This window comes from Melanostigma gelatinosum (assembly GCF_949748355.1).
Source record: "Melanostigma gelatinosum genome assembly, chromosome: 6".
Classification (NCBI taxonomy): domain Eukaryota; kingdom Metazoa; phylum Chordata; class Actinopteri; order Perciformes; family Zoarcidae; genus Melanostigma; species Melanostigma gelatinosum.
This window is the reverse complement of record NC_136639.1, coordinates 21,143,250-21,156,212: the sequence shown is the minus strand read 5'-3', so window position 1 is coordinate 21,156,212 and position 12,963 is coordinate 21,143,250. Positions and strand designations below refer to the sequence as shown.

General features: G+C 45.5%; 1 protein-coding gene across 1 annotated transcript; it reads left to right on the top strand.

Moving 5' to 3' along the window:
• Window positions 1-8,245: 8,245 nt before the first annotated feature.
• On the top strand, window positions 8,246-12,475 carry lzts3b (leucine zipper, putative tumor suppressor family member 3b; the record flags this gene model as incomplete). Its single annotated transcript, XM_079270414.1, has 7 exons — window positions 8,246-8,458; window positions 9,205-9,675; window positions 9,770-9,937; window positions 10,147-10,275; window positions 10,561-10,752; window positions 10,983-11,213; window positions 11,417-12,475. Exons 1-7 carry the CDS (start codon window positions 8,255-8,257, stop codon window positions 12,473-12,475), a joined length of 2,454 nt encoding a protein of 817 aa, XP_079126540.1. The 5' UTR covers window positions 8,246-8,254.
• Between the last annotated feature and the right edge of the window lie 488 nt (window positions 12,476-12,963).

Here is a 12,963-nt window from a genome sequence, read left to right as displayed (position 1 = left end):
ACAGCCTTGTCTGAGAGTAACACCACTGAAAGGCATTGTCGTTCTCTCAGATTCTTATATTTATTTCAATTTGTGGTCACACTTTTGGCTTTTTGTCCTGAAATTCCCCCCACCCCGACCATGAATTGGTAGGTGCCCGGGCCCTGAGGGGTTATTTTGGGCCCTCAGTTGGGGCTGTCTATCAAGAGTCTGTGGTGACGTTAGACAGCTGCAAGGAATTTGACAGAAGCAGAGCTAACTCTCTGCCCCTACTCTGTTCTGGTGCTTTCTAGAACTTACTTTCTCTCTTTCTGTACTTGCAACATAACACTTTGGAGGGGGGGGGGGGGGGAGTTTTAGGGTCCCCAAAATGTACCCAGACCCCACAACATCTGTGTATTACCTGTTTTAGGTCCCCACAGTATGCTACAATGAACACCCGCACACACACACCCAACCTCACATTTTCATCCACACTTCTCCAACTTGGCGTGAATGGCAGTGCTTCACAGACAGTGTCAAACCAAAGATTTGTCAAAGCCTGTTCTAACCCACAACGTTCAAGGTTTCAGTTTTCTGCCCTGCAATGTATCCAGATTATTATTAAATCGGCATTCTCTTTCTTTATAATGACCAAACCAGTTTAATCTATTGATAGATGTATTACATGTTCAGAGTTCAGCAGTAAATTAAAGTTATGTTTTGCTAATGAACAGTTCAATGCGAAAATACAAAAGTGATTTGTAGATGTTGTGTTTTATTTTATATACTTCAAACATGGTATACATCTACATCTTCTACATGTTATTTCAATCAACACTTGTGCTTCAGACTATTTGTGCTTAACTTTATGCTTTTCATCAGCAACAAACACAAACAAGAGAATAGAAATAGATTGCAAAAGAAGTAGGTTTTAGTAATTCAAATTTTAAAAAGGAAAGAAAAAACAGGATAATATGAAGGAGTGACAATAATTAACATGACTTTTGTCATGTTAAAATCAATATCAGAGCAAATCTGATTAATAATAACAAAATGAAGGTACTTTCACAAGCTCTGAGGCCTACAGACAGTACACCACTTTTCCTGAAAGTTATTGCATTCTATCTACTGAATGTGTCATCTTTATACGTCACAACATGTAGCTACTTTACTGTGTTTTATTTGTTTCTATACTAAGTTCTTTCATTTAAAACCAGCGGCCAAAAAATCAATCAATTCTTAAGCAGGCAGTGTCACCCAATAATTTACAGGAGGTGAACACGATCATTCTTCACTCTGTCTCATATCGACATCACACTTCGAAGAAGTCGAGGTGTGCTCCTGAGATGAAGTCATCGTCCAGAAGCAGCTTCACCAGTTTGTCAGCAGACTCCTGGCAGGGCAACAGATGATGTTTGATGCCTGTCAACCTCAGAATCTCCTTCTGCATATCTGTCTTATCTGCAGTAGAGCACCCAGGACGGCAAGGGCTGCAGTGCAAAGGCTGATGAGACGTTCACGATGCTCCATCGCAGGAGCGGCACGCAGGGGAACACCTGGAGGACAGGAGGACAGAGCCAGGCTTCAGCCAGCGGGACTGCTGGACAGAACCAAGACATTTGTTTCTTTGCTGGTCTTTCTGTTTCTCATCTTACCTTCTTTCCACAAGTTGATCACTTACTTTGTGTGCCAGCGCCCGTCCGAATCCCTTGGAGGCTCCTGTGATGATACAGATACTCCGGCCCAGAGTCCTGTGGTTTGTAATGTCGGACATCCTGACAGATCTTCTCTGGTGGTGAAAACACTGATAGTCAGTGGGGGGGAGAAAAAGTGGACGTGAAAGGGGTATTACAGCTGATGTGAAATGAGAGGATAAAAGCACACTGTCATCTTGTGAGGAAGATGTGAACACTGAGCTGCTTTTATAACCCCAAGGTGGAAGCAGAACGAATGCTTTGCATGTTCTACACAGTTCAGAGTGAAAAGAAAAAGATTCAAGCAATTCTGTCTGTAATGGGCCACAACGGTAAATGGAATAACTGGACCTACACATTCAAAGGCTTCCAAAAAAGAATGTTTTTTTATTTATTTTTTTTTTTTTTTTAAAACACTATTTGATTCTGAATAATAATATTGGTATTTGATTCTACATTCATACCAATTTTTTCCTTTTTTTTTCCCAAAAAAGCTTTTTGACTAGCTTATAAATTGTAATTATTTACAGAATATTAGCTGAATGCATGAATATTTCAAACATTATCTAAGTAGATAGAGACAACAACGGCCTTTGAGTCACCGAAGGCATCAAAAAATGATCCAAGACTTGTGCAATGACACATGATGACTGATGCTCCCACACTAGTGCCATTGTATTATTAGTGGTCTGTGGTGTCTAATTTGTAACTCTTCTGACCCACAATGTTTTGAAAACCTTTATGGTTTTCTTTCCTTTCAAAAAAAAAGTCAGTCGCAATCTATAGCCAAATTTAAAGTAAAAAAGTGAATGATATGCCTATTCTACATAGACCAGAAGAGCAATAAATAAAGTATAAAAAACTATTCAATTAAATTATCAATTTATTATATTCTTTGGTATTCTTATCATTTAGCGTAGATAAATGCAATGATGGTTGTTGGGTAAAATCTACGTCGATGTTGCCAAGTATTTATTCAATGATCTTGTGAAGAGACGTCACAATAACGGTAGCTAGTTTAGACGCAAATTCTGTCAAGACTGACAAACTGAGCCTATCTGCAAGCCGAGCGACCAGTCAAGCTTTTAAAAAATAAAGGAGGCAGTAAGTAACCGGGACCTGTTATAGTAGCTGACACCACTGGGCCTTCTCATAGGTCAATGAACAGCATCGTTTTATTCTGCTTTTCTAGCATAAATCCCAAACACATAAAATACGCAGTTAAAAATGCAAAAATGCCATTAAAGTAAATCAGTGAAGAACGGTATACACATTCCATTTCCTAACTTGTATAAAGAAACAAAACCTATGTTTTAGGCAAGGTTCTACATTTGTGACTTCCCTTGAGCCAGCACACAGACTTAGCTGAGCTGGGTAGAGATCATAGCGCCTTATATAGTGGCCAAAGGGTGCCAGAGAATCCCTATCACTATGAAACAGATGTAAAGCCAGTGTCCTTCCCCACCACGCTTACAGCAGTGTTGCAGCTGCGAAAAGTCCCAGTGCAGACTGCCAGCAAATACACGACACCACTGCCACCTCATGGACATTCAAGCACGTTGGAAAGGCTTTGGAGCTTCGGAGGGTTGGAGGGTTGGATGTAATCATGTGTGCCGTGGGCCTTGGATGTTCCGCTCCCATCCTGCAGGGGGCACACTGGTGCTCCTCGCCGCTTCAGCAGGAAAGAATAAGGACGAGCAAAAGAGAATAATAAGTTCCAATAAAAGTATAATAAGAGATGTGAGTAGAGGACATATAACAACCGTAAAGATACAAACATCTTCCAATGCAAATCATGAAAGATAACACAATAGTAGAAATTTAAGAAAATGTTCGCAACAGGAGGAGGCAAATCAAAACCAAGAGAATACATGAGAGTCTCAGATGTTACTTTATCATCATGATAATAATACTAGGAACAGGAACAAAAGCTCAATGCTAAAGGGCTGCACACTGGATGAATAAACATTGAGTGGAAGAACAGAACAGGGCTTTAGGCAGAGTGGTGTTGAGTTGCATTCTGGGAAGTGTAGGATCCAGTATATTTGTAGCTTGACCCATATCAGACAGGGAAGAAAAATCAGGATAGCTTGCCCTTTGCAGCATTGCTTTTTTAACATTATTTAAAAAATCTGTCCACTCCCAGCTCCTCCAACTTTATGGAGTACAACACTAAATTGCCGAAGTACTACTTTAAGTTGTAATCAGTGGTCGAATAACTAAATACATTTACTCAAGTACTGTGCACACTTATGTCTTTTTATTTCCAGAGGGAAATGTCATACTTCTTACTGAACTACAGCTTTAGTTACTGTTACTTGAAAATGTATTACAAATTGCACACAAATAATAGGAATAGTTTACATAACATTATGCTTTGTTATTAATTAACCTACCCAACAATATATAAAAGTGGTGAAACGATTAGTCCATTAACCAATTATCAGTTGACAGAAAATGAAAAACAACTACATATATATATATATAAAATGTTAAAGTCGTTTTTTATGCAAAACATTTTATGGTTCCAGCTTGCTTTTCTTTCTCAATTATTCTAATTATTAATAATTTATTATTGATAACATTGAGGTTTGGAACGGTGGTTGGACAAAACAAGCATTGGGAAGGTGTTACTTTGGGCTCTGAGTGAACCAAACAATTCATCGATTCATAGGGGAAAGAATCAGCTGATAAAGAAAACGATCATTAGCTGAAGTACAACTAACTTTCAAATAGCTCCACCTCAACCAAGAGGAGTACAATCCGGCTTTTACATTAAGGCGTGAGTAATACTAATCTATGGCTATAATATGCACACATGTCACTGTCACAGGGTGATATGAGTAGTTTTACTCAGGTGAAGGATCTGAATACTTCCTCCACCTCTATATATTAAAATATTTGTCAGCCAGCATCACTACAGTCTCATCCACCTCCATCCATCCATCCATCCAGGGGACTGTATATGACTCTACATGCCAAAAGGGGGCGTTTGTTTCACGCAGCCTGAGGGGCGGGGCCAGAGGTGGGTGTGTGTCTCTCAGCTGGTGCGCGTATCAACCGACTCCATCATCAGCATCCGACGCTGACAGCGGTCGAAGACAGCGTCCCCAATATTACCGACCCACGGTAACAACGCAGACTGGCGGTGCTGGTCTTCTGACAACATTATTTATTGAGGCTGCCATCTTACAAACCGCCGAGCTGCAAAACAGTGAGTAGCCTTTGATGATGGACCGCCAGGATGCTACAATCGGTAAATCAAAGCCACTGTCGTCAATATCAATGACGCTGTGCATTTTAATCTGGATGTGGGCTTTTCTATATTTTCTCTTCTTTTTTTTTTGATTCAGCGAGGGTCGTGCGGTTATTTCTCGTCACGGGGCCTAGCGAGTAATTGTTTGGGAGCGCAGTCGATTCAGGGCTTGATGCGGATGCTGCTAAAGCCGCCCTTGCCGCCCAGGGATGCAGAGGAAAAAGGGAGAGAGAGAGAGAGAGAGAGAGAAGTGGGGGAGTCGTGAGGGGAGGGGATTGAGGCAGAGCAGCAGATATGATAAGCAGTGCATTTTACTACTACTATTCACCCAAGTGGAAGTAAACCTCGAGTAAATGGGCTGAGACGGGGAGGTGTACGGGCATGACTGCGTCTCTATCTATCCATCTATCTATGTATATATATATATATATATATATATATATATATATATATATATATATATATATATATACACACACCAGGGTAACATGCTACTGTGTGATTTTGAAGCGAGCTCTTTAACACTGAACGTTGGTGAAGGCATATACACATAACTGTCTGTGTACAAAATACTTGCCAGCTTATTATGTAGGCCTGCACCCTATATCTATAACTAGCACAACATTCCTGCAATCAATCCCACCTTCACCAAGTTTATGTATTCAGGTTTAGTCATTTCTGGAGGCTGCGGTTGGCGGTGATGTTGAATTGCATTGCGTTACATTGAGACGTGTCTCTCTCTCAGTGCATTTTTTTGTCTTTTACTAGGAGACAGTGAATGGTTAACAGGAAACCAAGGGAAAGACATCTGAACACTCATTTGTTTATTAGGTACACCAAGCTAAAAAAAATTATAATACGGCCATGCAATAATTCCTAAGCTGTTTTCGAGAAGCATTGTGTCAACTTTATGGTCATTTTGGAGGCTGTAGTTTGTGGTTCTGTTGAATTGATTTCCATTGTGCCGATAGGCGTTTCATATTTTGTCCACACCATTCATATCAATGAAACACCTCCCTGTACAACCAGGCACAGATCAACCTGATAGGAGTCTAATGAGCCTCCCTCGCTCACATTCCCCCCAACCCAGTTTGCCCAGAGCCCCATAAACCAACCAGTCTACCTAAACTGTCTGTTAACTTGCGATGATTCGATTAAACACGAATATGCCTGAGCATATACATAATATCAACTGAGAGTACAGTAAATAAAGGCATCATACTTTTGACACAGGCCAGCAGTATAACGCAAGATACAATTCAAAAGCACCACAAACTACATCCTCCAAACGGACCGTAAAGTTGAATCTCTGAAACAGTTTCAACAGAAACTCAACATTATAACTATCATGTCAAATTCCTTGTATGTTCAACATATGATGGCAATAAACGGTTTCTGATTCTGATTCTGATTCTGAAGGAAAGATGGATTGCAGGGTTGTTGTATTAGATTACATTCATTTGAGCTCGGTGCACCCAATGAACTGGCTGCAGAGTGTATACGCAGAGGGTTGGACAGGAACAGCCTCATGCAAACTAATACAACAGCAGTGCAATGAATCGCTCTTTGGAGTATTTTACAATGAGATGTTGATATTGGGAGAGCGGTAGAGAGATGTTGACGTCTGGCCATAGTTTGGGGTATTTTTGCTTTGACTTGTACTGCACTTTAATAGACAGTGTTCCAGTTATTTTGTAAAGCAATTCAATACACCACCAGTGACTACAGCTGAAAAAGTCCCCATGGACCTAAAAAGGCCTTTAAACATCCCTAAAAACACGCTTTACATTGATGATTCACGACTTTTCCAAAATGTACAGGAATTGCTTATGAACCTGATCCATTTGGATTTCTGTTAATAACTGTCTCTCTCACTCTCTCTGTCCATATTTGGTTCATAACAGGATAAAAAGAAAAGAAAAACATATCTAACAGAATTTTTTTTTTTTTAACAATTATTGTTGGTATTATTATCATTTCGACACATGGAGCATTAAGGAGTGAAGCAGCATCTGATGCAGACTGAACAAAAGCTGAACATTATAAGCTCCACAACAATTGTATTTATTGCAGGGCTGTTGTTTTCTACTGTATTCAATTGCACTTTTATGCAGATGTTCCTGTATTTGCATCCACACAAAAAAAATGCAAAACAAACAAACAAATACCCTCCTCCAGTAAAACGATGCTAATGGGCACCAGATCCAGTGTAATCTCTGTTTTGTACTGGATCGGTGTGAGTGACCTCTTGAGCCAGCAACACCTAACTCGTGCACACAAACAAATGATAAAAAAAGAACTCCCTCTCTACCCACAAAGTGTAGACATGATAAATACATGCCAGCAACAGAGAGAAGCACTGTGATGTCATCATTTAGCTGGAGGACAGGTTGTATTACACTTTACTTATAGCCTCACTATAACTGTCCAGACTTGTCCGTCAGACCCGTCTCATTGTTATCATGGTGGGAGGACCACGCTGCCCCTGTGGGTGGGTTGGGATCTACTCTGCATTAGCTGTTATTGTATAACCAGTCATTATGCAATTATAATATTGTATAACCCCTTTCGTTTTTCTGTGTTCCTCTAGTGTGTGTGCCCCCACTACCTGCATTAGGTTGTGATGACCCACACTACTTCCAAATGTATCTGTGACCCTCCCCAATCCTGACTCCTAACCTCTAATCCCTGACCTTTGACCCCCACTATGGGCAGTGTTGGCAGTGGGGTGGCAGGAGAGCAGGAGTTTGCCATGAAGTCTGTGGGTACGAGGACCACCCTGCCAAGAGCCCCTCCTCTCTCTCGCCGTTGCCCTGCCGACCGCAGCTGCAGCGCAGAGCGACTGCCCCGTCCACCGGCGACTATATCTGACGGGACGGCTTCTAGTGATGAACGAGGGAGTGTTAGTGTTGGGACTGGGACCTGTACCGGGACTGACCGGCCCACCGAAACAGCCTCCTCCACCAACACTGAGTGTACCATGGCGGCCCCGTCCAACAACAACCAGTTGGAGTGTGGCAACGGAGCAGGCAGGCGGGAGAGGGAGTGGGAGAGGGAGAGGGAGAGGCAGCGTGAGAGGGGGAGAGACAGGGACCGGGACCGAGACTGGGACAGAGAGCGGTTAGACAGGGAGCGCGAGAGGGAGAGGAACCGGGAGAGGGAGCGGGATCGAGTGGAGAGGGAGAGGCTGGAGCGAGAGAGGGAGCGGGAGAGGGAGAGAGCCAGGGAGAGGGAAAGGGAGAGGATTGAGAGGGAGAAGATAGAGAGGGAGAGGGAGCGAGAGAGGGAGAGGGAGAGGGAAAGAGAGAGGCTGGAGAACGAGAGGTTGGAGAGAGAGAGAGAGATGCAGGCCGCAGGGTTAGACGTTTGTGGGAACCTTGTGGGACGAGGAGCAAACGAGAAGAGCAGCGTTGGCATGAGCCACCACCAACACCAGCACAGAGAGATGGCAGCCGCCAGAGCTGACAGTGAGAGCAAACCAGGCGGCCATAACCCTCCGAACCACAACCCGCCCAAGATCCTGCCAGTGTCGGGGAAACTGGAGCAGGTACTTCAAGATTTAGGACAGTGGCTCCCAAACCTGGGGGTCAGCACCGTCGAAGCGGTTGTAAAATGAATGGAAGGGGTCATGAGATGATTCGGAAATAGTGAAAAACTAAATTCTGCAACACAAAATGATCTTTATATTTCAAACTTTTATTTCATCCTTGCTTTAATCCAAACGGGATTTTCATAATCAACGTGAATCATGTTGGAATCGTCCAAAATTACAGTATTTGGGGTAAATCCCCTCCTTTCCCACAACAGTGTGTCCTGACTGAGCTGCGGTGGAGGGCTACGAACACAAAGGGGAAAGTTTCACTTAAACGACTGTAACTCTGGCCACTTTATTTGGTCATATGAGACTGCTGGAGTGAGAACTGTGAACCTTCCCAAATCTGTCACGTTATAAAGGGATCGTATCAAGGCCAGTATATATGGGAGCAATTATTTTAGCCACCAAAAAACACTTCATGGGCATATGAGTGTTGTACTAAGGTAGACTTGATAAAAATCTAAAACACACCCTTTAAAAACTTGATTTATGCCATCCGGCATAAACCTGTTTGTAAGGATTAAAGTGCATCAGAAAATAAACCAAATGCATCTCAAGCAGTCTTACATATATCATAATATCTTGTGTTATTGTGCTTAACACATCTCAATGCTGAATTGTATCATTGGAACTTTGACTACGGTGTACCTTTCTCTCTTATTTCTCTGTCTCTCTTCCTTCCTCCTTCTCTGTCGCAGGCGATGCAGAACAACTCAGGCCTTGTTCGTCCCTCTGCCTTCAAGCCGGTGGTTCCCAAGAGCTTCCACTCCATGCAGAACCTGGTGGGCCAGGCAGGAGGGGCTGGGAGCGAGGGCAAGACTGAGGCAAGGAGTGAAGGGTTCAGTGAGAGCAGAGGAGGCAGGAGAGGCAGGGATGGAGCAGGAGCAGAATCAGGAGAGGTCCCAGAGGCCCTGCTCCTGGACCAGGACAGCCCAGTGAGGGTCAGCAGAACTGAGGGCGGGGGAAACGGTATTGAAGTGGTTCAGGGAGGATTGTCTGACTCAGGGAGGAACTCCCTGACCAGCCTGCCCACCTATACGGGCTCGGGGTCCGGTTGTGGGCCCCCAGCAGTGCTGGGGCCTCTGAGTGCTTCCACCAGCCACATCAACAGGTTGGGCATGGTCGGGGCAGCTGCAGGCCTCGACAAGCTTGAAAAGCCTGGCTACCAGGTACGGCCATCATCCATATACTCGCTCGGGCTGCTGCTTACCGCGCCCTGCTACCATCATCTCTAATGTGTCGTGATGTGGTCCTCTCCTGCAGAACGGGCTCAGCGCCTCAGACAGCGGCCGGTCCTCCTCGGGGAAGAGCTCCTCGTCCTATCAGAGGCTGAGCCACCTGAGTGACGCCCCAGCACCTCTACGCCCCTCCCCCTCGTCCGATGACATCATCCAGGACCTCGAGGACCGCTTGTGGGAGAAAGAGCAAGAGGTCAGAGGTCACTCAGATGGTGTCTGATGTGCGGCTGTTTTGCACTTGTAGGGCTCTCCGTTAAAAGAAGGAGGATACTTTTGAGCATTTGTAGGATCAGTTCTGATCTGAAGCAGTTTGTTTTGATAGGCCCACATTTTGTCATCCAAGTTGGACTTCTTGTACTTTCACTTTTCAACGGGCTGTTCTGTGTCCTTCTTTTCTACCAGGTGCAGCATATGCGCAGAAACGTGGACCAAAGTGAGGCAGCAATCATTCAGGTGTTTGAGGAGAAGCAACGTGTCTGGGAGCGACAGATGGACGAGCTGAGACAGAACTACGCTTCGCGTCTGCAGCAGGTGAACTCGCTACATATTTTGATCTTTAGGAAGTGACCGCACCGTATTTTTACTTTGCTCGCATCTTGAGTCCAAACGCAGTCGTGGAATTTCTCCAAAGGGTTTAGTGATGTATTTTGGAGTTGGGATGCGTGTACATGCAGCATCATCTGAAAGGCATTTAAATCAAATCTGTCCCTGACATACAACACTGAATGGGTCATGGACTGTACATATATGTATGTCCCACATATAGATGGAGACTGTCAAAAACTCACAACGTATATATGTACATTTTGTCTCTAGGTTACCCGTCGCGCTCAGCGCTCCCAGACGGCCCTGCAGGCCCAGATAGGCCGTCTGTCCCAGGACAAGAGGAGGCTCCAGGAGGAGATGGCGGCCCTGTTGGCCCAGAGAGAGGACCTGGAGAGAAAGTGTCTGGATTACAGGAAGGAGCAGGCTGACATCTTGCCTCGTCTGGAGGAAACCAAGTGGGAGGTGAGATATGAGAATATGACTTGGTGCGCTTGACTAGCTCAGTAAAATGTTATCAGGGTTCCATCATGGTATGAGCAGTGGAGTATGAGGGTGTGTGTGAAGCTGAATACATCTGTGTGTAAAAGCATACATGCAATGGGAAAGGAAGCATGTTTACCACAAACACGAAACACTGCTAAATACAAAACAAATGATACCGCTCACCCATTCACTCGTTCTTTGTGCGGCAGGTGTGTCAGAAGGCGGGCGAGATCTCCTTGCTGAAGCAGCAGCTGAGGGAGAGTCAGGCGGAAGTGACCCAGCGAGCTGGAGAGATGGTGGCCCTGAGAGGCCAGCTGAAGGAGCTCAATGCCCAGCTGAGGGAGCGGGAGGAGACCATGCTGGGCCTGAAGGACTCCTACAGCACCAAGAGTGTGGAGCTGGAGAAATGTGAGGGAGAGCTGAGGAGGACTCTGTCAGAGGTGGGTTTTCAATTACACGTCAATTAATACTCATCGGGGGGGATTTCAAAATAACAATTTTATGTCTTGTTTTGCTTTTGTTCTAATGTAGGAGACACCCCACGTGTGATTAGGCACCTGACTTGATTTGACATTTAGAATACATTGAAATAAATGTAAAACTGAATGATATTTTCATGTGATACATATTTTCCTTTCTACAGGTGTCCATCCTTAGAGAGAAGCTGGGTGTATTCGAGGCGGAGGTGCTTGGTTTAAAGCGGGCTCTGAATGAAGTGAGCAGGGGAGTAGAAGTTGTTGTGAGCCCTAACTTAGCTGCGGCAGGTCTGTTGCCACCATGGGGACTTGTCCACTGCCCACGAAACCCCACTGAGCCCTCATTCAACTCTCTCACCCCCACATCTGACACCCTGCTGAGTCTTCAGAGTGATGAAGCCAAAGCCCAAAGGCAGGAAGCTCAGAGGCAGCAACGCGAAGAAGCTCAATGGCGCGACGCGCAGCAGCGGCAGGATGCCCACATGCATCAGGACATCCGAATGCGCCAGGATGCCCAAATCCGACCGGACGGCCAAATGCGCCAGGAGGCCCAGCTTCGTCAGGAGGCTCATCTCCGCCACGAAGCCCAAATGCGCCAAGAGGTGCAGCTCCGTCAAGAGGCCCAGCTCTGCCACGAGGCCCAAATGCGCCAAGAGGCCCAGCTCCGTCACGAGGCCCAACTCTGTCAGGAGGTGCAACTGCGTCAGGACGGCCACCAGCCACAGCGGGGCCAGGAGGGTCACTGGGACGAGGCAGGGGAGCTGCGCAGGCAACTCGAGCAGCTGCAGGCCGCGTTGCGCCTGGAGCGGCAGCAACGGGAGCGTCAGGCCCTCAACTTCGACCAGGAGCGACACACCTGGCAGGACGAGAAGGAGCGGGTTTTGAAATACCAGGCGCAGCTGCAACTCAGCTACGTGGAGACGCTGCAGAAGAACCAGGCTTTGGAAAAACGGCTGAGCCAGCTGGGAGCCAAACCGAACACAACGTCCACCACCACCACCATCACCACTACCACCACCACCTCCCCCACCTCCTCCAATTCTCCGCCTCCACCACCGGGCCTCTCACCGCTGTCTGCTCAGTCCCCACGCTCTCTCCCTAGCCCCATCGCCCTCACCATCTCCCCTCCTTGTGAGGACCAGAAGGGCCCTCCGTCGCTCCACCAGCTTGCCAATCCCTGGGCAGGACCCTCACGCCTGGAGAGGATAGAGTCCACTGAGATATAGAGACGGCTCCACGACGTATTGTCCAGTTCGATATACAAGACCTCTCACACAGAACCACTTCAGCATACAGTTGAAAACATTTCAGTCTACAATAGAATAAATCAGGACAGTCTGACATACTTTTCAAAGCAACTAAAGACACTGAACAGCAACAACAGCGACTGCATAATCCAACATTGTCAGCAACAAGCAGTTGAACTTCGTTCACTCTATCAAGGATTTTTCAACCTCCTAAGCAGCCTTTCTCTCACAAGTCGCACACTACTACATCCTACCTAATCAGTGTTCATGAGAAGTGTGCCACACTGCTGGATGGCAGAAAACTAAATGTGAAATGACAATGTTTAGACGACAGCACCAACACAGGGGGTCATTTCATGCCCATGCTAGAAAAGGACCAAGACAATCAGGGATATTGTCAGAAATGATCAACCGGAACATCATGCGGTATTTATTCATTGTAAGTCTGTGTCACTGGTAATGTAAAA